General features: G+C 44.5%; 1 protein-coding gene across 1 annotated transcript in view; it reads right to left on the bottom strand.

Annotated features, from left to right (window-relative positions):
* Positions 1-25,668, bottom strand: part of NUAK1 (NUAK family kinase 1) — a 51,086-nt gene extending 25,418 nt beyond the window's left edge. The window contains exons 1-2 of the mRNA XM_068400981.1: positions 25,381-25,668; positions 1,182-1,302 (exon numbers count right to left, since the gene is read on the bottom strand). Of these exons, the coding sequence (XP_068257082.1) occupies positions 1,182-1,302; positions 25,381-25,668 (409 nt within the window). The remainder of the gene's footprint in view (positions 1-1,181; positions 1,303-25,380) is intronic.
* Between the last annotated feature and the right edge of the window lie 509 nt (positions 25,669-26,177).

Genomic DNA, 26,177 nt, shown 5'->3' with positions numbered 1-26,177 from the left:
CTTTTCTGTTCCCAGATCCTGTTATGAGTTTATTCAATAAAAAGACAGATATTCATCTCTTTTCAAGTACAAGAACATGCTTTTGAATAACTCAATATGCGATACTGTAACAGTACTCCAAGCCAGCTCGTTTTAATCAGTCGTATCAACTCTAAGAGCGGAGCTGCCATATACATATCATCACCTTGCGCGTTTACCTCATGGGTATGTAAATAACAAAGGGCTAAATTCGGGCTGCCTGTTCTGCACACAGGGAAAGAGGTCATCTCTGGGGACAAGGTTGCCCAACCCAGGTCTCTCCAAACCTCTGGAACCCACACCCTGGGTCCGCCATGCAGCTGCCCTCCTCACAGTAGCAGACATCTCGGCCGGTGTCTTTTAGCACGTACCAGGCCAGAATATCCCAGCTAGAGCTCGGATGTTACTTGAAGGAAGGAAGGAGGAGGAGATGTTACTAGAGTGACACTCATATAAACAAACAAACAGGCAAATCAGGGAGGAATGCCCCTGGCTTCCTGCTCCTTGCTGTAGGAAGCAGGGAGCAGCTCCGGGAGGCAGGAATTAGCAGGCTTCCCTGCTGTGTCCCAGGAAGAAAGGAGTTAGAGGGGGAAGACAGGATGAGGAAACAGGAACAATAAGCCAGCGACCAGACTGACAGGAAATCTGTCACCAGTGCAGAGGTGTATAGGACGCGGATGCTGGGATTCAGGGGAAAAAAGCAGCGATGACAGAACCAGCAAGACTAACTGGCAGGTAAGGGAGGACCAAAGGCCTAGAGCAGACAAGACTGGTCTGGTGCAGTCCAGGGAAAATAAAGCATACAAGGACTAGTTTAGGGGCTGGGGACATAAGCGGACATCACGTTGGTGTGTGAGTGAGGGTAAAATTAAACTGATCTGTCCAACAGGAGCGAGAAGATGAGGTGACACATGCAGCAATTTCCCACCTGCCATTGACACAGCGCTCAAGTCACACATGAAGAAGCTCCTCCAGGCAAAGGGTTATGCATCTGTGCAACACTGGTGGTTCTGCGGGAAGGTAGTGCTCAAAACAGTCTCTTTGGTAAGGGATGGGTTACACGAGGAGTAGGGGTTTGTTTGTTGTATGATCTAAAGAAACATGAGTATCAGGTCTGCAAGAACATAACAGAGCAGTCAGGGAGTAGAATCGCATTCACTAACCTTCATATATGGTGATGATATGAGGGTGGCTGAGGGATGACATGATCTCAATCTCTCGTCTGATGTGAACCATATCTTGTTCATCCTTAATTTTGTCCTTACGAATGGATTTTATTGCAACCTATAAATTCAGGAAATCAAGCATTATTCTTGGAACTGAACAGATGCATACAATCCATTAAGGAGAGTTCAAAAAATAAATACAGATGTTAGATGTTGGCAGAACATGGAATGACAAAAACAAAGCTTTAAAAAACAAACCTCCATGCCCCAGCTCCTTCATTTTATAGCAATAAGTACACTATCGTTACAGTAATGGGTGACATGAAGTTTTAGGGTCTTCAGGTCTTAGGACTTCACTGAGGGGGGAAACAGCATCTTTTGGAAGGATCTCTGTGTTAGCCTAAGCACCCTCCATCTGAGGCAAATGGCGAAACTCCCAAAAGATTTTGATGGGAAGTACATTTGCCTAGACATCACTGCATCTGACAATTTCAAACAAAAGCTTCGGAGACAATTTCTCTGAAATAAGATTGAGATCTCTGATGGAAGGGAGGCAGGGAATCCAGGATGCTGATTGCAAAGTTATATTTGTCCATGTTAATACATAGAGGAACACATTAACACGGGTTGCTCCACAGTTCTCTAAAGCAGGCAAACTGCTCAAGAGTTATGACTTATTTAAAAATCAGAAGAAATAAAACTTTGAAATTCACATCCAAACTTGTCCTCACATAAACCCCAGGCTTTCAGGTCCTACACAGCACTTATGCAATCACTGCAAAACCATATCCTTCCTGCATCCTTCCTCAATCAGCAACCTTTTTTTCAAGCACATCGTGTGACTGAGTATCTTTCCAAAAGGCAGGGTGGGAACAGAGGAAGTGATAGCTAAACTTGCAAATTAAAACAGCCCTTGTGAGTATGTGTATGTGTGTCGCCTGTGAAAAAGGGGCTTATCTGAACAACACCATAAATAATCGCGGAGGTCAGCTCATGCCCTACGAGAAATGCAAAAGCCAACAATGGAGAGAAGCTGGTGGGAGAGGGAAGGTGAGAGGCATTGTGCATACTGAATGGCAGCACGGCCTTTATTATACTCAATATTTACCCTGCTTTATTTTTGTAAGCCAGAGTTCAAGGAATAAATCACCCGCTACTTTAAAATCAACAGTATGTCTTTGAAAAACATGACTGACCTGCTGAGATGACCACCCTTTTATGGGTAAACAACACTTTTGTCATTCTATGCAGCCAACTACTGCAGACCTCTCCTGGGAAAACATTTGTAAATCTGTGATTTATATGATTTCCCTAGTTCCTTCAGAAAAGAATAATTTCACTGCCTACTTCAGTAATTGCAAGTGGCATGGCCAGTATTGTTTTCATTATATGATGTAGCATCAAGGATATCGAAGAAAGAAGGGAAAAACTTACAATATTATAAAATTGAAATGTACATAAACAGGAGCGAGTTTAAAGGATCAGGTTTCCTACAAAGCCTTCAACTCTGAAAAGCAACATTGTTCAAAAAAGCATTAAGCACATGCCCCATCCCCTCAAATTCCGAAAGATTTCAGCACATGCTTAAAATTAAGTTCATGCTCAAGTGCTACCCCACTTTGGGACAGCAGGAGAAAAAACAGAACTCAATGGACATTTGCATGTCAAAAAACAAACTGTTTTCTTGCTCTTGATCCAAACATTTGGTATAGAGATTTTAAAAGTAACAACATAACTGTGGTCTTATCTACATGGCACATATTTCTAGAAAAGGTAATATAACAGATTTTAATTGAATGAGCGATAAAGACAATCTCCAAGTAATTCTAGAGATGGAGATGGCAACTAACAATAAAGATGAGGCTGGATATTTCCCCCTTCCCATGTTTGCCCCGGGTCAGGCTGCAAATGCAAATACACCCTGTATACAAGAAGGATGTGGGTGGTTCTTGGAGCAGCGTGTGCATTCCTGCAAGAAATAAATATAGACATGGGTAAAAACACATTTTTTATTAAAAGACAGCCTTGTACTTGGCTCTGAGGAAGAATTTAAGAAGGGTTTCATTGTCAAATATACCACAGGGAGCAAATTCTTCACCATCCATGGCTGGTAAAGTAATAACGGCACCCCAGAGGGCATGCCAATCTCCTCCTAACTTGACTCCGTGCTTCACAGACAGGACTTCTGTAAGCCTACACGTAATTACTGCAAATGGCCTCCGTGGAATAATTGCGTATGTGAAAACATATATTTTTAGATACAAAAATGCAAATGTGATTGAAAAGTGCAGTGGCACTCTGTAAATATATGTTTGGATTAATCCTCAAATGCAAACAGATGTGTTGCCTGGGAACATGTTTTTCAACAGGACCAGAGAGTTTACAGTCTCACAACCCGCCTTGAAAAGTGTTTAAGGAACCTAGGAGCCTTAATACATAAAGGCTATTCCTAAACATTTAACTGAATTTTGAAGATGGTACTTAAGCTCTCCTGAAAACATCACTTCTCAGTTGCAGGGGTAGAATTCATCAGCCCAGACAAAGTACTTGGGATTTTGTCAGTGACATCCAGGCTGCAACATCTCATCTCAACAATAAGGAAAGAATGCATGCCAAACACATCTCTTGGCTTTTAATATTCAAGACTTTCTCTTCCCTCCCTCAGCTACTTCAGATCACAGTGACTGGCGTTTAGAAACAGGGAAAGACACTCGGCAGGTGTGAACTATCTTAACTCCAGCGGTGTCAACGGATCCTGCAAAGCATCCACCTGTCCACGCTCAGACCATACCCTGTAATCCTGACAAACAGCAAGAGTGCTGTGGAGGAGGCAATGCCCCTTAGCCAGGGCACAGCACGTTACCAGTACGAGCACTCCGTATTGGAGCAAGGCTTCAGACACTCACACGGACTACTGAAATAATACCACCGTCTATTTGCATAGCAAATGAGCATGCTCAAAGCACAGTGCAGCCATTTATTAACTAAACTTTCAGAAGCAAGTAGTGAAACAGCTTTTAGGAGATGAGGAAATCGAAACAGAAAGCCAACATGACTCCTAAATGAAACGAGGACAGAAGCATCTCAGAAATTGCTGCCTGCCTTTCCCTCCCAAAGTGTGCAACACATCACAGGAACGCCTGGCTCAACAAACCGTCCCATTACTAAAGGCTGACTTCTGATACCTTTCCCCATCTTCAATTGCACTTTTTCCCCTCAAAAAGAGCCTCAGGGAAGTGAAACGTTCGCATGCATCTCAATAAATACTTTCTACCCCATGCCATCTGCCTGGTGGCCTACATGATCTGCAGATGGACAGGCTCCACATCTCAGAGGCTATCAAGAGTGCACAGCCTTGCCAGTGACCTGGTCCAAAAGGCCAAACAGTGAGCGAACGCTGTCAGTGGAGTCACTGTCAGAGGCACAATCCCAAAGCAGGGTTAGTGGAGCAGCAGTACAGCGTTCGCTCCAGCTCTTCCCCTCTAAGGGATTTCTGCCAGCCAAGTGTCTTTCACCTTCATCAGTCTGCTCAGATCACATTGACGAGGGTACACGGGCTTAAGTCTACTGAATGTGAAAAAAAACAACACAAACAAGAAAGCAGTCCAGTGGTTTTTTTAGTATTTCATGGAAACGTTATGAGTCATGATCGCATTTTAGGTATTTATTATATATTTCTTTTTTTTTTCATTTCTCTTGAGCAAAATAAGATCCCTAGCTGTATGTTATGGTATCAGGCTGTAAAACAAGTCTCTTTTCCAGGTATTCTAAAATATCAATAATGGAATTTCTTTTATGAAATGTATTTTACTCAGAAATAAATTCCAGAAAATACATTTTCAAAGTGTGCTTATGCTTTTAACACCAGACAGAGCTGGCTCCGTTTTTCAAAACCCCACTTACAGGACTGCTGCCAGATACGGTACATGATGAACCTGAACAACTTAAGCCTAATAAGAAATAATCTCAATTGAGAAATACCTTATGAAAGAACTTGTTTGTTCATTCTTTAGGTCCTTTTCTTTCTTGCTTGCCTGCTTACTTTCCTTGCTTTCTCTGAAAGCAACAGCTCCACTGTGTGCAACATCAAAATTTATTAGGGGTCACAGCCTATGAATCAAGAGTAGAGCAAATGCAATGTGCTTTTTTACATCAGCTATATTAACTACTCCAAATACTCTAGCTCAAGATCTGCAAAGAAAGTGCTGTTAGTCCCTTTGGTACACTCAGAACACTGTACTTATACCTCTTCCACACTTTCTCAATATATTTTACTGGTTTTAAGACTTAGATAATTTAATTATAGTATTTTTAGTAACTTTACTAGTGAAGGAATTTGTATTTTTCCTAGCTTCTTGTCTTAATGAGAATTTCAGATAACCCCAAGACCCTGCACTCAGACAGAGTAACATATCAGATTCTTAAGAATGAAATCTAAAGCCTCTCACCCCAACAAAACAGGTTCAAGTTCACCCAAAGCCCCTGTAGACACAGTACTCAATCTGGCAAAACACTTTAGCACACGCCTAACTTCTCACATGTGAGCAGTCCATTGGCTTTCGTGGGATAGCTCACACATGTAAAGTCAGACATACGTCTAAGCACCAAGGTCACAGCTCAAAACTAGGGCATGTGATGGTCCCTCCAGGGATCAATACCGGCTAGTACGCACCAGTAACATCCGTAGTCTCTCTTCTGCAGCTCTGATGGTAACATGGTCCCACACACCGAGTTAGAGGGGGAGAAGAGAGCACCAGACAGGGACTGAAATGACCTCCACCTGCGCTGTACCAGCCTCTGCTCAGAAGCAGGTAGAGAGACCACCCTCTCCAAAACGTATGGCACAGGGGAGAGAAAGCGGACGGTCTTGAATCTCTGATATTGCCAGGCATTTCCAAACGGCTCTGCACAACCAAGCCCCCACTACACCGCTGCTCTGCCTTCCAGAAGCAGATAGGAAAGAGGGAGCAGAGCTTTTGGCTTCCCATCCCTCCATGAGTCAGCTTGCAGAGCTTGCTGGGCAGGAAGCGTGGAGAAATAAACTGTTCTCTTCAAGGCTGCAACAAATTACCTGTCTCCATTTGCTGGAAAGAGGATTTATACTCCCTCTCTGAACTGGTGTAGAGAGATTGTGAAGTATTTTCCAACACACTTCATGCTTCTTTGCTTTTGTTTGGTACAAATAACTTAAATTGAACTATAAATACTTCAAAAAGATGACGGTTGCAAAGGTTTCTGTACATTCAGTCCTATCTGTAAGAGAAACGTCTCTCCTCCTTTATGAGCTTCTCGGCTGCTGGGCAGAGCAAAACACGTGAAATTTTCTTTTTACAGAGGCAGATCAAGACCCCTGCATACAGAAAAAGATCTAAAAGTCTAAACATCTGGCAAAGGGCATGGCAGGCAGTAGATGCCCATTTCCATATCAAATCTCTGTGTCTGCTGAGTCATTGCTGGCATCATCATTTACAGGATGAGCAACAAAGCCATATTTTCATCAAAGCGTAAAGCTGTTTCTCTTGATTTCAGGAAGTTAGTTCATGTGTTTGTTTTAATCTAATGAACATACATTTGCCTCATTTCTAGCCAAGATGTGTGAATATAAACAAAGGCAGAATTAGCCACAGTGCCAAAAGCCGCAGATTTTTAAGTCGGCTAGTACTGTAACTCGGGCTGACCACCTGAATGACACAAACCACTGAACCTTCCCCAGCCACTCCTGCATGCAGTACGTTCAGTCCCATTGAAAACAATCTTCCACTCTCTATTATCTATCAAGGCTATTTTTAGGACTGTGGCAAGATATGAACAAACTGCTTTTTTTCCACCATGGGGGCTGTGACTTTTAAGCTGCTTCCAGCACTTGTGCATACCATCCGTGCTCGAGCAAATTCCGATGGGTTCTTGCAATACTATTGTGGACAGTCAGGAAAATTACATCAGGACAGAGATTACAGGCCCCGAGGAAGGGAAACCAGCTTGCTGCCACCGGGAGATATGTCAGAAATGCAGCTTAAAGAAAATTATTAAACACAATTTTCTTTGGGTGAAGAGGGAGGGGAGGGTTAAATACACATAAACCTCTCCTTTCCGAAAGCTGTGAGCTGAGGCCATCCCCACCCAGCAATGGGAAGTGGGTGAGCCTGGCCAGTTTCACAGCTCTGCTTCCTTTCTTTGAGACTCCGAGGTGGGAAGTGCAATGTGCCAAGTGCCAACAGGGGCAGGGAGGTAAAGAATAGGTGGATCAACCAGGGGGGAAGAGAAAGGGAGAGCAGAGGATGCTTGGGGGTGGGGAGAGAAAAGGCACATTGTTCTTTCTCCGCAGAGCTGAGCAAGAAAGAATAAAGTCTGGCAGCGTATTATGTTTTTCCCAGGGGAGTCTCTGCCTACGGCTCTTGGCCCAGACATCACCAATACAAGAGGAAGAGAAACAAAGCTATGAAATTGGGTGGTCCCTGAGGTTGCTGCAATCAAGTGATAAGGAGGGGGATGCTGATAATGCAGTTGCATTGAAATGGCACCTCCAGAGGTTGCACAAAGGAGAGAAAGGAAAGGAAAGGCAAGGGATGGACTGAATAACTATCTCTCTGGCCTCTGGACCTTCCAGGTGGGAAGAAGGAGCCAAGGACAGATATCCCTACAGGGCAGCCAAGCATCCAGAGGGTTCTGCAAAGGTATCCTCATGCAGACTTCTTATGAGCCTCTTCCCACATGATTATTTCTTTGCTGTATCCATTTGCTGAAGAAAAGCCATCTTAAGACTCCAATTCCAGGCCAAATGCAGTAATAAACAGCATGATGCAGGATGTGCAATTCAAAGAACAAGCTTCTGCACAGTCATAGAAAACACTTCATGCACTCACTGAAAAGTTGGACAAAAGGCCACTGTGAGTTGAAGCAAAATTAGTGCCTGGCACTGTGCATTTTGCTAATACATCTCCGAGAGCGCGCTCTCTCAGAGAAAGAGTAAGGTCGACACAATGCCATTGTTTTGGAGACTGTTAACCTTTCAGATCCCAAAAGCCAGATCATCTCCATGGTGATACTGCTTGGGAGACAAGCATGCAACAAAATCCTTATTAATTATTTATCAACGGCCCAACTCTATTGTTTGATATGTTGGCAAACTATGCAGTAATCAGGGGAGTTGCTCGAAGCCATAACCAGTGCCATCTGCACCCAGTGAGACTCTGCTGATTTAAATCTCAGAGCTTCTGCTCATTACTCTGTTCCATTGCATGTTTGTTCGTGTCATGGATGTTACCAAAGACAAAACGCTGTTATTGTTGTTGCGAGCCAGCAGCTGCACACATAAAGGGCGAGGATGCACATGCCGTGACGCACCTTTCAAGTTCATTTGCTTTTAAGAGGCCAGGGTATTTTTCACAGCTGCCTCACTCTGTATGGTAAAAGCATATAGCAAACATCTGCACCCCTCTGCTTAATTCCCCTCTTCCCAATGTATCACATAAAAAAGATTGTATTTCTAAAAACCAAAGCTGATTTACTGCCACTCTATCACTCACTACCTGTAGAGAAACTCACTCTTGCACCAAGGCACTGTAAGTCCCAAGTCAGTGTGACAAATGTTAAATCAAAATTTTATTTGCATAAGCTGAGGCACAATGTGTCAGTACCTCTTGAAGAACCGGGGTACAGTTACCTCGGATTTAATTTTCTTTTTCTGGTTCTGCTGGACATAGTTGCTGTCATCATATCATAAATGATGATTCATCAAGTGAAGAGGAATTAACTAATCACAAATACTAGGCAACAGGGTTATTATCTTCTTTCTAGTTCCCCCTTTATTCGCAGAGAAAAATGCCTGTGGAACCAAGTTTTAATGAGCAGTAGAAGGCACCAGATGAACACATTTATGCTGTACATATACAAAGTGGGTGCCAGAAGGAACACGTACAACACCCTTCCTCCACTTCTTTCCTCACCCCTGTATACGGTGCCTGTTAACCGTAGGATTCGTGAGCACATTTCCTGAGTAACTACGGCCTTACTGGAAAATTTACATCCCTTCATTGTTTGGTACCCACTATCCTCAGCTATGTACATGAAGCCTGGCATATTTACACCATGCATCCTCTGACAAATTTACCTGGCAGACCTTTCTTCATTTAATGCCGAGAATCCTGGCCTCAAGTCATCCTTACTACCAGACGGATCTTACAGCTCTGTATGAATAATTTCAGGACCAATTTACCGCTAGGTAAAAAAGCATTCATCTGGTTTAGCATAGATCTGATTTCCAACAGCATTTAAAAACACAGCTTAGCAACCTGGTTATTGATTCTTCATTGTGAGGCAGTGAATCTTGAAAACAGGGAGAAGAAGGGAGGGCTGCAGAATTCAGATATGGACAGTTCACTGATATACGTCAGAAATCTACCGAAAAACTTCTCCCTTTCCAAAATAAAAAGGTTTTCATACAGCATTACAGAAGTCCCAAGTAGTAGGACTGTTCAGTTTTAGAAGAAAGATCCTACAAGTAATTGCCATCCCTAGCAATAACGAAGTGTTTCCCATAGTGCTGCCTCAAGTTGCCCCTTCTCACCCCTCCCCACTGTCCCAATAGCACTCTACTGCCAATCTGCATCCACTTCAATCCTCCCTGATCCACTGTGAAACGAATTTGCCCTGGTAGCAGCAGAGGTTGCAAAGGATTTGCTGAAAAGCAGAGATCTGACAAGATGAGGTTGTTAAAGATGTTTGCAGCCGCGGCCTGCCAGGACTGGAGCCCAAGGCTGGCATCCTGGGAGAGTCCTTGTCACATGCAGACTTCACCTTCCTGGAGAAAAGAGTGGGACTGCTTACATTTTTCCTAATTCACTTCTAAATGTAACTCCATATCCTTCTGAATATCCAAAGATGCAATATCTAATACTTTAAAATGTTCATAAGTGAGCCTGCAAAAAAAAAAAAAAAGAGGCTTATGATCTCATTCTGAAGGACTAAAGAAAAGAGGAAAAAAAAGTGGCCAAGTTGAAGTTTTGCGGCTGTCATGCACAGATCGATGGAAGACCATCTCTTTTCCAAAGTCTAATAACTCACAAATATCCCATCCAACAACCTTCAAGCTTTCAAGGGAAGTTCACATTTTGGCACATATGAAATTATATCTGGAAAGAAACTGGGGTAGGGGATTTTCCCGATGCAATGGAGGTTCATATCTGTAATTAAAAGAAAAAAAAATGCTTTACAACCTCAACTATGGATTGTTCCCCCTTAATAGATGTTAACCAGCACTGAATGCCACATTCACTGAAAAGATGAAAACTACATTTACAGTTACTTCTGGTGAAGTTGCCAAGCAGATGTTTATTTCTGGCTTCCACATTTACTAAAGCCAAAAAGCTTCAATGAATTGGGATTTCACAAAGTCTGACTGCTTTTCTTCCAGGTTACAATTTTGTTGGAACCAAAAAGGGAAAAAAAAAAGGGGGGCGGGGGGGCAGGAAAAAAGCAGGGAAAAAAAAGCTGACTTCACTTTTAACTAGGAAAAAACCTGGTAGCATCTGTTTCTATCATGTCTGTTTATATCATAGTTTAAATAAGGTTAGAATTGTGCAATCATTATTGATCTACTTCCAAACACAGCACAGCTCCATCCAGCACATGTGCAAAAGAGGAAAAGTCACTGGAAACGAATCCTGTGTCAGTCAGTCTTTTAACTTCTGCACGTCGGTGTGCAGACTGTTTAGCACTAATTAAATTACTGACAAGTCAGGCTAAAGAGGAGTGAAAGAATTCACAAGCCCCAAGTTTACAGCTCTCAGTGTTACATGAGTATTACAGATTCATCCTCCAAAAACTGGAAGATAGATTTCACATTAATTTTGAGGCTTGATCTCACAGCTACCACAGCTGCTGATGTAATGCAAAATGCTAACCTGGGGCAGCAGAGAGGGACTTCAATGTTGTTCTTCATTGTGAATAAGCAGTGAACCATACTGAAGTAATCCTCCAAAGTAGGAGTGCACACTGTTCAAGGCATTGTTTTGGGGATGAAACGCAAAACCAAGATCCTGGCTACTTTGTTAGAAAAAAGCAGAGTATAAAGCCCTGGTGCCTGAATCTAGTTCCAGATTGAAAATTACACACTCTCCGGTAATTTCTCCCAATAGTTTAAATTGGAAATGGAGTTATTCACACCCTCTAAGCAACTGCTGCAAACTACTGTGATGTGCTGCTAAATAATTGCTAAATAACGGTAACCTCAGCAGTTACCAGAGTCTCTAAAGTGATTTTGCACATGTTTAGGTGAAAGTTGCTATACCGGTGCAAGGCTGTAATTCACATTAAACAAGGAAGGGTGCTGGACATTGTTTAAACTCTTTCTTAGAACTACTTTTTTCCAAGAAGCCACCTGACAAAGCATTTTCATTCATTGGTATGTTCTGCTTGAGGAAGTTGTATCTCGGCTTCTTATCTCTCTTTCACTAAAGTTTGTGTGAATTCAGAGAAGCCTCAGAACCTCTGAGAGCTTTGCACATCTTTACGATGTCTCTTCTGCCACAAAAACAAAGTCACCTGGTACTGTGTGGATCTTTTAATTTTGCTCTCCTGGTTTTGCAGTCCTTCAACGAAAAAAGGAAGTGCTATTTCACCATGAGAATTACAATAGTACAAGGAAAACTTGGGAAGAGTCTTTCTTCTTTTGAAGAAATGTCCATACCTTCAGGCATCACAACACTCATTAAAACCCAACACCACACTGCTTGATGCCCTCAAATTCCTAATTAACCCAGTGGAATTTTGAAGTGTGGAGAGATTTTAAAGTTGAGTTTATAGAGTTTAGGCTTTTGGATTAACATTGATGAGCAGGGATTCATTGCACAAGGATGGTGGACCACACAGATTATATCATGGAAGGTACACAGATGTGTGTAAACAGCACAGTTGGAACGGTTAATGACACAGGACTATCAGAAGCACCTATATCTAGTGTATTTTTCTAAATTGATCTAAGGTGGATCAAAATACAAACGCCACTTCCTGGTGGGAATCCAATGAACCATAAACCGACATCCTATCTGGAAAAATACTCTTGGAAAACAAAGGGATTGGCAACCGTGTGTATCAAAGCCTCACCCAGGTTATTTTGCTCCAAGTCTTGCAGATCACTTTGCAATATTAAATTTGTTTTTGTAAAAGCGCTGCTTGAGTTTTACATTGTTCTGCCTGGATGTTACCTATTTAATGGTCCCTTTTTGGAAGGGACCGTCCTAGAATTTATGACAGAACATGGTGGAATTGCTACAGAGGGAGGAAAGGAGTTTGCTAACACTTCTTCCCCATTCGCCTCTGATTTCTGAGAAATATTTACACCCCTGAAGGTAGAGGAACCTCCTGTTGTTCCCCTCTGTTGATCGAAAGTAAATTACCAGGGCCACCCTAATGGCTCCGTGGAGAGAGTAACACAGGAACACTCTTGCTCCCCACGGCCAGTTGGGCTTGGAATAGACGTGAGAGAGTGAGGAATGAATGATGCTTTCCTACAACTAAGTGGCTGGCGATGAAGCAATTTAGCACCCTTAAATGCATATTTCTAACTTTCCCTGCTAGGAGTTCACAACTGCAAGCAGTTGTCGTAAGTAGTTATGGGGAGGGTTAACTTTGGAGGGGAGAAACAGCAAAGCAATTTTTTTTCTAGATGGAAAGCTTTTGGCAAAGAACTCCCCCAGACCCTGTGATCTCCAGGACGATTGCCCCCTTCTTCAACATGCACAAACACCTTTTTTGGCACGTGTTTTGGCCAGGGTCAGTTGAACAAGAGAGAGTTAGCACTCAGATTTCTGGGATCCCCTTGCCAAAAGCTAAGCTGTTAGGTAGTGCAACAGCAGCAGCGCAGGCTTCCCACTTCACCCTGCCAGTGACCTTCACACAGACTTGGACATACCACCTTCCTCAGAGTGAGGAGCAATTCCCTCTCACACTGCTCCGTCCAGAAATTCATCTCAGCAAATACCACAAATCATGTCAGACTGAGCAGGACTATTAAAGCAGTGCTGCGCAACGTGAATTGCTGTCCACAAGGGACTGGAGCAAGAGACTGCCTAACCCACTTTGTTTAACTTTTTACTTAAACAATCCTGAAAGGGGAAGCTGCATTGCTACTCTGGAAATTACAACTTTAATCTCATTTGAACCACGCATTCCTCAGTTAAGCTGCAGAAATAATTTAAGAACTGACTCCCAAATAAGACACTTTTCAACATTTCCTGCATTTCCTGGAAATATATTACCTCTGATGCTGCGAAGTAAAAGCAGGCTTATTAATTTAACCAGGTTAAAGTTCTTCCAGTAGCCCCAATAAACTTTAATGTCAGGCTAATTACATACATTGCACCAGTTTTGCATTTTCACATTCCTCAAAGCAACAACACGCAACACCACTGTAGCATCGATCATTTCCAACTCAACCCCACAAACCATTTGCACGTATTGCATTCATCACTCACTTGCACTGCATTGCCTGTGGCAGGAATTAATAGTTCTTCGATGAAAATAGAGCAAGCTTCGTTCCCCCTTAACGGTAACGGCTTCCTCAAGTTTGCTTTAACGTGCATGCCGCAGCTCAGAGGTGCCAACATTTACTGGGTTGCTTAAACATCATTTAGAGTTTTGCTGGGCAGATAAGAAGAATAACTTGGGTGTACAGTAAATCAAAGACATAGCTTTTTCTGCCTAACATTCGGTTTATGGCAATACTTCATAGGAATTATTCCCCATAACAACTGAATTGTCATATCCTACAACTACATCCCAGGCAACCTCCCAGCTGAGCTCACTACGGCTGCTGTCTGATGTGCTCCTCATACAAACACCCAGAACTACCCAGATGTTCTCTATGTAAAACATTTGGTTTAAAACACACAGCGCTTCTTTCCAAAAAGCCATTACATTTGTTTAATGGACTCACACAGTTCAACTAAAATATCCTGGAGCAGACATTTGACTGCAACTCTACTCTACAAGCCCCATCTGCAAAAAGAAAAAAGAAAGAAAAAGTAAATGAGAATGCTTTACATGATTTATGCTGTCTTTATGATCAGCCAGTTCATAAAATACAAGCTCTGCTCTACAGACAATAACACAAATGGCTTTCAAGTGTATTGTTTAGTCCTTGCCTATGTTAAACAAATATTTCAATTGAAACAAAGGGCCAAAATCTACTCTTCAGTTTACAACAGTGTTAATGTAACTGAGAGTAGCATTTTACCCACGGACATCACAGGGGATGCAATTTTTTGTTTTACACTTGGAGTGAGGGAGTAATGACATCCAGTAATGATAACCAGTTACATTCACAGCTGCAGAGTTTTCCTTTCATCTGAGAAAGGCTGCAAGGAGGTTGAAGTAAAGCATGAAATCCTTCTCCCCAATTAATTCCTTGCGAGCAACGCACAACCCACAACGAGGCACTTCACAGGTCCTATTACACCACATTTTCATCATGAAAAGCCAGACAGGATGAACTCGGAGAATACATTTGTTCCACCAAAAAAGAGAGGCGGCTAGAAAACTCTCAGACTGTACACAGAAAAAAAAACCTGTTGTTGAAAAAGATGGCTAGTCCCTGGCCTGGATGTAAATGCACTGCACGGTCTAGCTGAAGGCCCTCGTTCCTCCCAAGCTGTGAGGACACAACGGTGACCAAGTGGTACCAACAGCAGTACACAGTAGTGACCAGGCTGCAAGACACAACAGCTGGAGGGCTTTGGAAAAACTGGCACCGTCCCCTCAAAGTGTGACTACAGCCATGAAAGAGGACCTTCACTTTAGGAGCAACCTTTCTGAGATGCTTACACCTATACAAGGAACGGCTCGGCTCAGCGCAGCGCCGGGGCTGTGGTCGACCTCGGCTCTCCTTGCAGCACCACCACAGTCTTTCCAAATGAACCTCAGGGAAACAATTTACCCCCTGGGTACCCAAAGAGCAGCTATGACAACAGGCTCCTACAGGAAACAGAGCTTAAACCCCCAGGTGACGCTTTCCTTATTTCACTTCATTTTGGCACCCCAAAGAGAATAAACGTGACAAGGAAAAGGGCATGAAGGATGCTATGCCTCATGTATAGGCCTGGTTAAAAATGTATGTTCCCGAGAAGGCAATGTGGACACCTCTCAGCTGTATCCCTACGCAGGTATGCTAACACTGTATCGCCTCCAGCAGGCATTTTTACAGGTGTTTTGGCCTTGCGCTGGAGCGCGGCTATCTCATGCTCCAGGCCATGTGCCATCAGAGCATGCACCAGCTGGGAAGGTTGCGCTCTCCCCTCTTCTCCTCCCAAAGGCTTTTTTTTCCCCCCATGCCAAAACAACAACCCACAGTATGGCTCTGCCGAAACCGCTGCCGAGTATGACAGCGCGCCAGGTGTCCCCGGGCGTCCCCGGCCACCTGAGGGACTGGCTGGCCTTCACTCCTCCTTCCCCAGCCCAACTCCGCTGGGAAGCCATGAGACTTAATTTGTGCACAGTGCGATGGCAAAAATATGCAAATAAATGACAGCTCCAAATACGTGCCTCAGGAGCTGTTTTTTTAACAAAGGCTTCGCCGTCTTCCCCTGTCAAACTTGTGTGCAATAGATTTAATCTTTTTGCATAAATGACAACAAAACACCGTTTAACAAAAAGGAACATTTGTTTAGTCACCACATGGCTCAAACAGGTATTTTTATCCAATCCTCACTGCGATCTTTTGTAATCAAAAAATATTCACACTCACTTTTAAAATAACACATACCTCAAATAAAGGGAGATATCGTTCACCATCAGGGGTTTCATGGAGCTTAGAAATTGTAGCAGAGATGAAACGCCTTTTTGTGTATGGGAAACATGATATGGAGGCTTTGAGATGTCCATCGACAGCAGGACCCGAATCTTTCTGATCTACCCATGAATGGCTAAATTTAGTCTCTGAACTTGGTGTGGTATCTTTTCACAGGAACAATTTCTTTTTTTTTTCTCTCTTTTTTAAGCCTAATATCCCTTAACTAGTGACTTTATTCCAAGGCACTAGTGCTCCAGCCCAGATATGCTGACTCAGCTCCACAGCACAGCGAGACATTAGGATAATTGCAAGTCCCTCAAGCCGCCAGACCTCAGAACAAAGACAGTCGGCTTCTCCAGCCTCTCTGCTTAAGTCATCCCACATGCCGGCTGCCGGGCCAGGGTATACAAGGGGCTCTGGGATTACCACAGGCCAACATCCCCCGGGAAGGCGAGGCAAGAGGAATGGAGAGGCCTGCCAAGCACCGATGCTTTGTCACGGAGGCAGCCAGCCCCATGCAAGGTGCAGGAGACCCTCCTCTTCTGCAGGCTGGCATTCCAGGGGACCCAACGGCAAAGGGCCATGGGCACCATGCCAGTGGCAGTGCTGAGATGAGGTGGGAAACGTTGGCAGGGAGAGAGGAAGACTGAAGAGGCACCTAGAAATTAACAGTTACGTTGGCTGCACATTAACCTAAGCGGCCTCAGCTGTCTTCTTCATACTTAAAACCACAAAGACCTGCATTTATTTTGTGATTTTGCATTCACCTACAACTGGCCGGGATGGTTTCGAACATGCCAGCCATGCCAATCCCTTTTCCTGTGGCTGCTGTGTGGCTCGGGTTTTTTAAAATGAAAGCAACCACCCATTCAAGTATCTTGTTATTTTCCCCCATCGGTAAGAACAGAGCCTGAAAAAGTTCACACTTAAGCAAGACCCAGGACTTCCATCCCGTCATGGGCCAGTGGCAGCTTTATGGATTGATGTCTTGTAAACCACCAGAGCTAGAAGCAAATCCCATCTGTCTTTGGAGAGAACACTAAGCATTATACTATGCAACAGTTTAACAGACTGAATTGAGGGTTGGTCCATGGTCTTTAGTTCAAAATATAAAAAATACTGAGCTCAAACGCAAGTACTAAAACAGCGCAAGAGCAAGGAATGGCTACAACCTTGCCCCTTCCACCCTCCCCTCTTTGCAACACACAGCAAAGGTTAAGGGAGGGCTTCCACATCTATTGAACATCTGGCATTTTTGGTGTGGGTCCAGGATGTTTGATGAGTATGGCCAGACACCATACGCTCACAGAGTATCTCACCCAGCCCCCTAGTGTTCAAAGGTCTGGGATCTCCTAATTTATACAACGTACCATGTTGCCTGTGAAGACACGGTGATAAATATATTCTGTTTAAAAGCAGATACTCCTCAAATCATAACTTGCAGATGCTCAAAGTCTTTCATGTGGGTAAGACAAATGAGAGCCATAGAGACTGATTTTGAAGCCAAGGAGTACAGGAAGCAACAGCAGGAGAACACTATTGAAAGCCTGGATACACTTATGGCTTTAATGAATTGGTCATCAAATATAACAACACACATATGCAGTTTTTACCTTGCTTTGTAGTTCGCTCTCTGCCCCCCCCCGCCAGCTATTCCCCGTATATCTAGCAAAGTGGAAATTATTTTGAATTTAGTTTATTAAATGGACACACGTGGTCCTCACATCTGCTGGAAGATATTTGAGGGAAACGCTGACAAATATCATTTGCATATTTAGTCAGAGACCTTTTCATCCAAGACATTTCCTCTGACATACCAACTATCCCAAGTACATTGACCCATCAGGGCTAATGACAAGAGTTTTTTCTATAATGTGTCTAGTGCACGCCTGGGTGATTTAGGGACAAATCCTGACTTACATAGGAGGCAAGAAGAGACAAGATCAATATTCTGTGTAGGTTAGAGATTCCCCCACCAACACACCCACCATTGGTGGCATACAAACCATCAAAACTGTATGCCAGGGCTGGGCACTGGCAGCAGCTTCCACCGCTGCCCAGGACAGGAGCTGCTGAGGCTCTGGCCACTCTCCACAGAGGAGGAGTTGACAGCTGCCACCGCCGCTTCTTGCCATCCATGCTGAAAGCTTCTATCCCACCCCAAGCCCGGAGGCGAACCTGCGCTTCTGGCTTTGGAGCATTGTCCAGGGCTGCGGCAGAAAACATATGGTTTGGTCCCACTTTACACAGGAAGAGCGTACAAGACGACAATAAGGAGAACAACAGCGTCCTGCTGAGAGGAGCGTGGTCGTACAGTAAGAGGAGATGCTTTGGCATCAGCATCCTGGTTCACGTAGATAGAGGGTACGTAAGCATGGTACGGGAGGCGGAGAACCGAGCCAGGGAGATGCCCACACCAAAGTAAAGGTCAGCAGCCAATTTCCGAATCCCTGGTATGTGGGCTTTGGAAACATGTTCCATATGCTCTGCATTTGGATTACCATGGCTGTACACACGTTGACCTGACGGTGTTCAAAGCTGATATACCTGAAACTGATTTTCACCCCACATTCGGCATTCTTCCTTGGCACTGTCATGACCACCATCTGCCTCCTCCCAATTCCTCACTTCAGCAAAGACTCTCTAGTTATTTATTTACCAGACAAAACACAGACTAACTACTATTACAGTTCTGTAAAGAATAAACAATTGCTCACAAGAACTGCACATTCCACACGGTTTTATTCAACATGTATGACCCCAAACTACAATATATACAATAATTGTCTCCACATGGCAAATCCACACTGCGGTTCTGAAAAAAATAATAATAATTTTTAGAACACATGCCACCAAAAAATGCAGTATATTTTAGCCATATCTAATGAAAGACTTTGTACAAGCAATTTCCATTCTGTTGTGTTCTCTGGCATATGGTGCTGCGAAACCATTTGTAATAACACTTAGGCATTTTATAGTGTTTTTAGCTGAAGGCTGCATTATAAACATTGGCTCAAATTCTGTTGTGAACTTCACCTTTAGAGGGATCACATGAGGTATGTATCAGGCCAAAATGTGCCCCATTAATTAGTCTCACTTCCCTATATTAAGGAGTACCCTTTCAGAAAGGGATACACTGAGACACAAGGAAGTTAATTGACCTGCTCAAATTTGTTCAATCCAATGGGGGAGTAGAAGCAACAATCTCTCGGAAACTTTTAATTTCTTCACCTGTAAGAGAGTCCAACATCATTGAAGGAATATCACTTGATGTCCACTCAAAGCTCAGGAAGAACATGCTGTTGTTTAATTTAGCAAAAGATTTGACAAGCTAACATATTCAGATGACTCCTTACTGGCTAGTCACTAATTCAGACTTTCATATCACTGAACTATACTCCCCTGACAAATCTGCTTCTCCAACAAGAATTCTCAGTGCAGAAAACAAGTCTTTTATACTAGTACCTTTCCCCTAATGACCTGAATGCTGTAATCAGTTATTTCTGTCAGCAGCCCTTGATGTTCAGGTCATCTTTGGCATTTCAGTTATACAAGTGTTTATGTGAAGACTGTAGTAATTTTATACAACCAGGTAGTAACTCCTATTGTAATAAGCCCACAATATTCACTGTGAATTACATTAGATTAAATCCAGTGTTTTTTTCTTTTTTCTTTTGTTTTTTCCTTTTTTAAACCAGAGTCTCAGAACACATCTAATAATTAAGGGTGGAACAAGTAACAAACTAACAGCAAAACTATTTTCAAGCCCATATACTCTTTCCAACTTCTGTTCATTCCAGATATAGAATTTCTATGCACGCTTTGGTTCAATTTTTACAGAGGACGATCTGAGTTTCACCAAGATGCCTTCAGCACTGTGAAAACATTGTCCAGATTTAGTCACATTATGAGTCCCTAAAAGAACTCAGTTTGCACATCTTTAAAAAATAACTAATTAAATAAATAAGGTTTTGGCAATACATTTTGCAAGAATCTCTCTTCCACTGAGGAATCTCTGGCCCCACATACATGTTGCACGGCAGAAGAGGTGTATGCAGCACCCACCACAGGCTGCACAGATTCTGCTGGCAGCTACCAGCTCGGAAGCAGGGAGCAAGGCAGCACGCTCTGAGCAGGTCACAGCGCTGGCACGCTGAACAAAGCAAGAGGCAGCAGCCCAAGTGGAGTACAAAAGGGCTGGGAATGGAGACCGAAGCTGAACGTCACACAGGGACAAACGCCCAGGGTAAAGAGAGAGCCCAGGAGGCAGGAGAGATAGAGCTCTGCGGGAGGAGGCTGTCATCCATAGGACCCTAATGTTACACAGTCTACTTGTCTGGAAAAATCAGGTGTTAGGTTGTACATTCAAAACTAGCTGATACTTCTGATGATTTTGGCTTTAATCGGCAAGTTTTTCTTTCTCATGTATAAAACGGGGTAGTGATACAAGCCATTGTTACTATTAAAGTGTATTATCATAGCTGTGGAAGCCACATTCACAAATCAGGATCCTGCTGTGCAAAGTATTGTACAAGCACTTCACATCACAGCAGTGTTGTGTAGATACTTCCACCGGTGTCTGCAATAAAGGGAGATATCTTAATAAGAACAACAAAGAACCTCAAAAAAAAAATAAACAGTTCTGAGTCAGATTTGGACATTATCCTGCAGAAGCTGCACACTGAGCGATCAAGATAAAAATCAATATTAAGTAGTGACCCGGGTGCTAACTGAAGCAGAAGTTCTCAGGAAAAAAATGGAAATACGTCATTAAAGACAAGAGAATTCACATGCATAAGGGGGAAGAGAGGGATACCGACACTTTCTACGATATCAGCAAAGCAGATGAGAGAACTGTGACAAACGTCCCACCTGGCTTCCACTGTCCTCAGTGACCCACGAGCACGCTTTTACCTTGTTATTTGGAACCCTTAAAACCACACCGCAAACAAACAAATGGTTGTGTGGCCAACAAGGCCTTAATTACTGACATGACAGAGCTGTCATTGTTGGCATTCATGTTTTGGTTTTGTCATGATACAGAAAAGTACAATCAGCAAAGCAAAGGTCCTTCTTTCATGTAATCTGTTGCTGTTTTGGGGTTTCAAAAACCCTGTGTGACTCTCCAAAAGCATCACGAAGCAGAGCTGTTTCAAAGCGAAGATTCTCACTGGAGTTGCACCTAAAAATATTTCTTTCGCTCTAAAGTTTGGGTTGTGGGGTTTTTTTACAAGATTTTAATTCAGAAACCAATTTCATTTGGCAACATCCTTCTACCTGCGCTTCTATGCAAACCAGATAAATAACATGTGCCACCACACATTACATGCCTGCACAAACATGTACCGCATGTCTGGTTTTCATGTTGGGCTGCAGATTGTTATCAATTCCCCAAAATAATTAACTTTCTGGAGGAACGGCTGGAGGAGAATAGTGCTTCCTCCACCTGCTGGTGAGGAGGCAGAAAAGATGTCCTGGCTCTCAGGCAGAGAGAAATAGGCGGAGGGAAAGCCCCTGCAGCTACTCCCCATCGCCTCCCAAGAATGCAGCCTAAGGAGAGAAAGGGAGAAAAGCTCCTTGCTTTTGCAAATGGCAAAAATCTCTCCTGAGGGCAGACGGTAACTGAAAGGAAGCGCAGATAATACAGGGCGCTTCATGAGAGGTTATGACAACCAACCAGCAACGTTAGCAAGCTCCAGGTCCAGCAGTGGCTGGGAGAGCAAATGACCCCCAGCAGAGCATGTCGCAGGAGGGCACCCACGGGGAGCTGTGAACCAACCAGGGTACCGAACCCCTGGGTTAAACTGCTGGGAGTGCTCCAGGCAGCCTAACAGGGTTTACCTGGTGTCTTCCATGTTTTAGGGAGCTATATGCTCCTTTACTACCATTAATTTAATGAATATTAATGCATTTTTGTATCCAGGCATTGCTTCCTGTATAATGTCAGGAAAAGACAGGTAACAAGACTGAAAAGGCCTATCTGTAATTTAAAGTTGCATTATAAGGAGTATTTACTCGAGTGGAATCATTTACCCAAAGAAGAACCCAGCAGCGTCTACCATCTTCCTGCGCCATGCATGGGATCGGCCAGAGGCAGTCAATACACAATTTATCTAAGGCTGACATAAGTGTAACTGTGGATTTCTTGGCTAACAAACACTGAATTCGTAACATGAACAAAAGCTCAGTTCTTCGGTTTAACATGTGCAAGATGACAAGTGGAGAAAACTCCCACAGAAACGTCAGCATGAGTGTTACTTCACAGCGTTGTGATATCATCTCTTCACCCTTACACTTACTAACAGGTGCCTTAATTTAAAATATCGTAACTTACACAGTGTATACTGAGCCAGTACTAATGAAGGAAGCCTTGCTGGCAAAACTGAGCACCTCATACGTCATGTAGTGGGCAATATTTTAACTGCTTCGTGCAGTACGCAATACTGTCTGTAGTCACTGTGGTAACTAATACACAAATTCACATAAGTTGTTTCTAATAACAAACTAAATGTATCATACAATCTACCCTGGAGCTTTATGGCAGGAAGCTTTACGACCACATTCCACTGAGTTAAGAGGCAAGACAAAGAAACTGTAACAATTTGAATAAACCTGCAACCTGTTAGTAAGTGCCAAATACCACTTTCATTCAAGTCAAAAGAAATCCTGCTATTGATTTCCAATGGCACAGGACTAAAACACATCTGTACCTTGGATCAAACCGTCTTCTCATTTGGTTTTACTTCATTAACTCAAATCTGCCAATTTCTGTTTCACACCTGAGCTCTCTATTTATACAGATTACGACAAATCCAAAGTTTGTGCTTCATATTAAAAGCCTGGCTAATCGTGCAAATACCTTTATGAAATGCCGTACAGCTAAAGAGATTGTTAACAGACAAGAGCAGTGGAAAGGCCAAACAGGAGAATCACTTGGACAAGGCTGATGACTGGGAACACAATGCCGCTGCCAAGGTCCAGCTTCGCAATCTGTTACCGTACAGCTTCAAATACCTGCTTACCTCTGAGTAAAGAGAAAGATGATTAGCTAAACCAGTAGCAGAATAGGAAGCAAACAGACTGGACTAGAGCAACCTTGGGACTCTCGCTACCTAGCTGCCGGCTGTGAGGTGATTTGCATTGGAAGTGGTGAAAGAGATGGTGCCAGCCACATCGCTCACTCTGTGCATCCCCTGCTGCGCACACAGCAGCGTCCGGCCCAACCTGCTCCTGGACGCTGCAAACGCTGCCCACTCCCAAGAACTGAGGGGAGGATGGGGAAGAGAAAGCAAGGGGGAAAAAAACAAAGGAAAACTCTGTCCTTCTCTGGTCAGTCATCCTGTCAGTGCTCTCGTCTCACCCACAGAAGGCAATCGGTGTTCACTGCACCAGCCAGACAAGGGAACAGTCAGAAAACAAGAAGCGTTTTCCATTCGCTTAGGTCTGGCTAGATTGCTGACAGCTAGCTTTTATTCTGTAAACAGACAAAATGTGGATATTTTACATACACTCACAGATGTTAAAGTTCAAACAGACACGTTACACCAGAACTTGCCTGCAGACTAGTTAATAATTATGAAGTGCCACACGCCAAGGCTTGTATTACCACAGTATAAAATTCACACCCCTGGAAGGATTTGTTTAACTTCTACATACCAGCTGATAGAGCAAGTGTAACAAACATTTTTATCGCATTTCAGATTTAAGCATGGGTATTCTGATTTTCACCCTCTCCATCTCAAGATGGCATTAGCTGTATAAATTCAGTTCAGACCGTATCATCTAAGTACCCTTAGCTGTGTAGCTGAAGTGCTTGACAGGAAAATACAGAAAGACCTGGTGTGTTGTTAACTTAGAGGAGATACACATCTATGCTACATCCTTTCCTCTGTGAGGGCCCTTCCCTAAACCAAATCTCAATTACAATATGGTCACCTTTTTTTTTTTTTTTAATTAATCAAGTCTTTTACAAAAGGTGTTTTCGATGTATTTGCTTATTTACTACATTTTGTAAAGTAACCCAAAAATAATCTACTTACAAAATAATAGTACATAACATAGCCCTGGAGCTTTTGTTAGCCTGAAATTGTAAAACAGCCAAGACAGCAAACTTTAAAAATCATGGACTAGGAGTGAGCATGTGCAGAGATGTCCATCTCTGGTTTCTCGTTAGCCAGCCCCCAAATGAGCTAATAAACTGAAAGCATACATGATATGACTCTACAACTTGGCTGAAACTCTCATTTTCACTGTCGACACAAAGATACTTAGTTGCAAAGTAAGTGTCCCTTATTAAAGCCATAGCATCTGCAATTTCATTTTCTGTTTTACAGTTGCTTCTGCCTCTAGGTGTGTGTTGAGCTTCCAAGCAACCGAAAGGGAAAGATAAATGAGACAAAACCCGTAATGTCACCAGGGAAATGCCTTGCTTTTAGATGAAGTCTAGTGAAAACTCAATTAGTCTACTCCATATGAAAAGCAGCATTAAAACCTCTTCAGAAAAGCATCTATTTCTCTGGGCAGACTTTAATGCAACGCCTGCCTCTCATTCGCTTGCCCTCTGTGAATAGTTACATATTTCAGGGAAGGAAAAATGACAAAAACTCTGACTAATGTGTGCATTTCTTCAATTGCTTTCTGCGCCCCGCCGGAGCGCTGGGCCAACGAGGAAACGCTGAAGCTGAGTTATTGCTGGACAACCTCCCGGCTGCTTGAAGTCTCAAGCCAGCCGGCACCACTGAGCGGTGAAACGGATCGTAAAAACCGATGGGGCTGGGTTGCAGTCCCTGCAATTTTTTTAGGTGTCAGCAAAGTTCAGGTCACAAAAGTATGACTGAATCACAGCATTTCTAACCGGAGAACCAATGTTTGCCCTTCTGACGGTACTTTGTGAGCGGCTTTGGTTAGCCGGGGGATGTGACAGGTTTCGCTAAACTGTGAATTTCCAGTGGGGAAAGAATAACTGTTCACAATGGGCCCACATGTAAAAACAAAACAAAAACAATAAGCCACCCTATTTTTCCAATAATAGCATATCCTTTTAAAATGTACTGATGTGTTACTACAATACCACCACCCCATACCCCCCCCCCCCAAAAAAAAAAGGTTTCTCTATAGGATTTGCACTCCAAACAATGCCCTGGACACAAGCGACCGCAGGCATGGGTGGGATGCTGACCCGCTCCCGGGTGCGGGCACGGACCCGCAGCCCCGCAGGCTGCCGGCCACGCCAGGCTCCTGCCTCACACGGACACGCCAGCCCCGCGCACGGACCGGTCTCCTAACGAGTCCCTGCGGGGATGCACCCAGCCGGCTCCGTTCCGAAGTAGGCGTTGGAAAGAAAAATGATATATGTGCATATATATATATATAAAATAAAAAGGCGAAGAGAAGCCCCTCCGCCTGCCTTACCACTCTGCCAGAAAACCTCTCGATGGCCCGCTTGACTTTGCCATAGGTGCCTTTGCCCAAGGTCTCCTGCAGCTCGTAGCGATGCTTCAGGTTGTGCTTGTGGTGATGCCGCTTCACCCCCTGCTGCTTCCTCGCCGCCGTTACCTCCGGGGACGGAGCCTCCCCGAGCGGCTCCTCCATGGCCGCTGCTGCCGCTGCCTCGCCGCCGGCCGGCCCGGAGCCGCAGGAGGAGCAGCGGGGCTGCATGGGGCTGCTGCTGCCGCGGGCGGCCGCCTCGGCGCCCTCCATGCCCGGCGGCGGGCGCTGCCTGTGAGCGCCCCACCGGCCTCGCAGCCTCTGCCTCGGCCCCGCGCCCGCGCCGGCACCATGGGGCGCGGCGAGGCGGGGCGGGGGGGTGGTGGCGCCCGGCGCTCCCCTCCCCTTCCCCGCCGCCCGCCCCGGCGGCCACACAGGCGTGGGGCGGCCCCTCCGCCCAGCCCCGCCTCGCCCCGGTCGGGCCGTCCCCAGCGCCGCGGGCCGAGCGGGGGCGGCCTCGCCGGGGAGGGCGGTAGCGGCGGGGGACACTCCTCCGCGGCCGGCCAGGCCGGGCCCTCCTTTGTGCGCGGAGGAGACGGCGCTGCACAGCCGCTCTCCCGGCCCGCTGGAAGGCGCCTCAGCGGGGCTGACCCGCGGCGGGGAGGGCGGCCTGTCCCCTGCCCCCGCCGCACGGCTGCGGGCCGGACTCGCCCCCGGGGCTGAGCCGCCCGTGCTGTCCGGGGCCGGGCTGAGGCGAGGCCGAGGGCAGGCCCCGGCCCCAC

The sequence above is a fragment of the Nyctibius grandis genome, chromosome 5 (assembly GCF_013368605.1).
Source record: "Nyctibius grandis isolate bNycGra1 chromosome 5, bNycGra1.pri, whole genome shotgun sequence".
Lineage (NCBI taxonomy): Eukaryota > Metazoa > Chordata > Aves > Nyctibiiformes > Nyctibiidae > Nyctibius > Nyctibius grandis.
The sequence above is the reverse complement of the archived record's forward strand: the minus strand, read 5'-3'. Positions and strand labels throughout refer to the sequence as shown.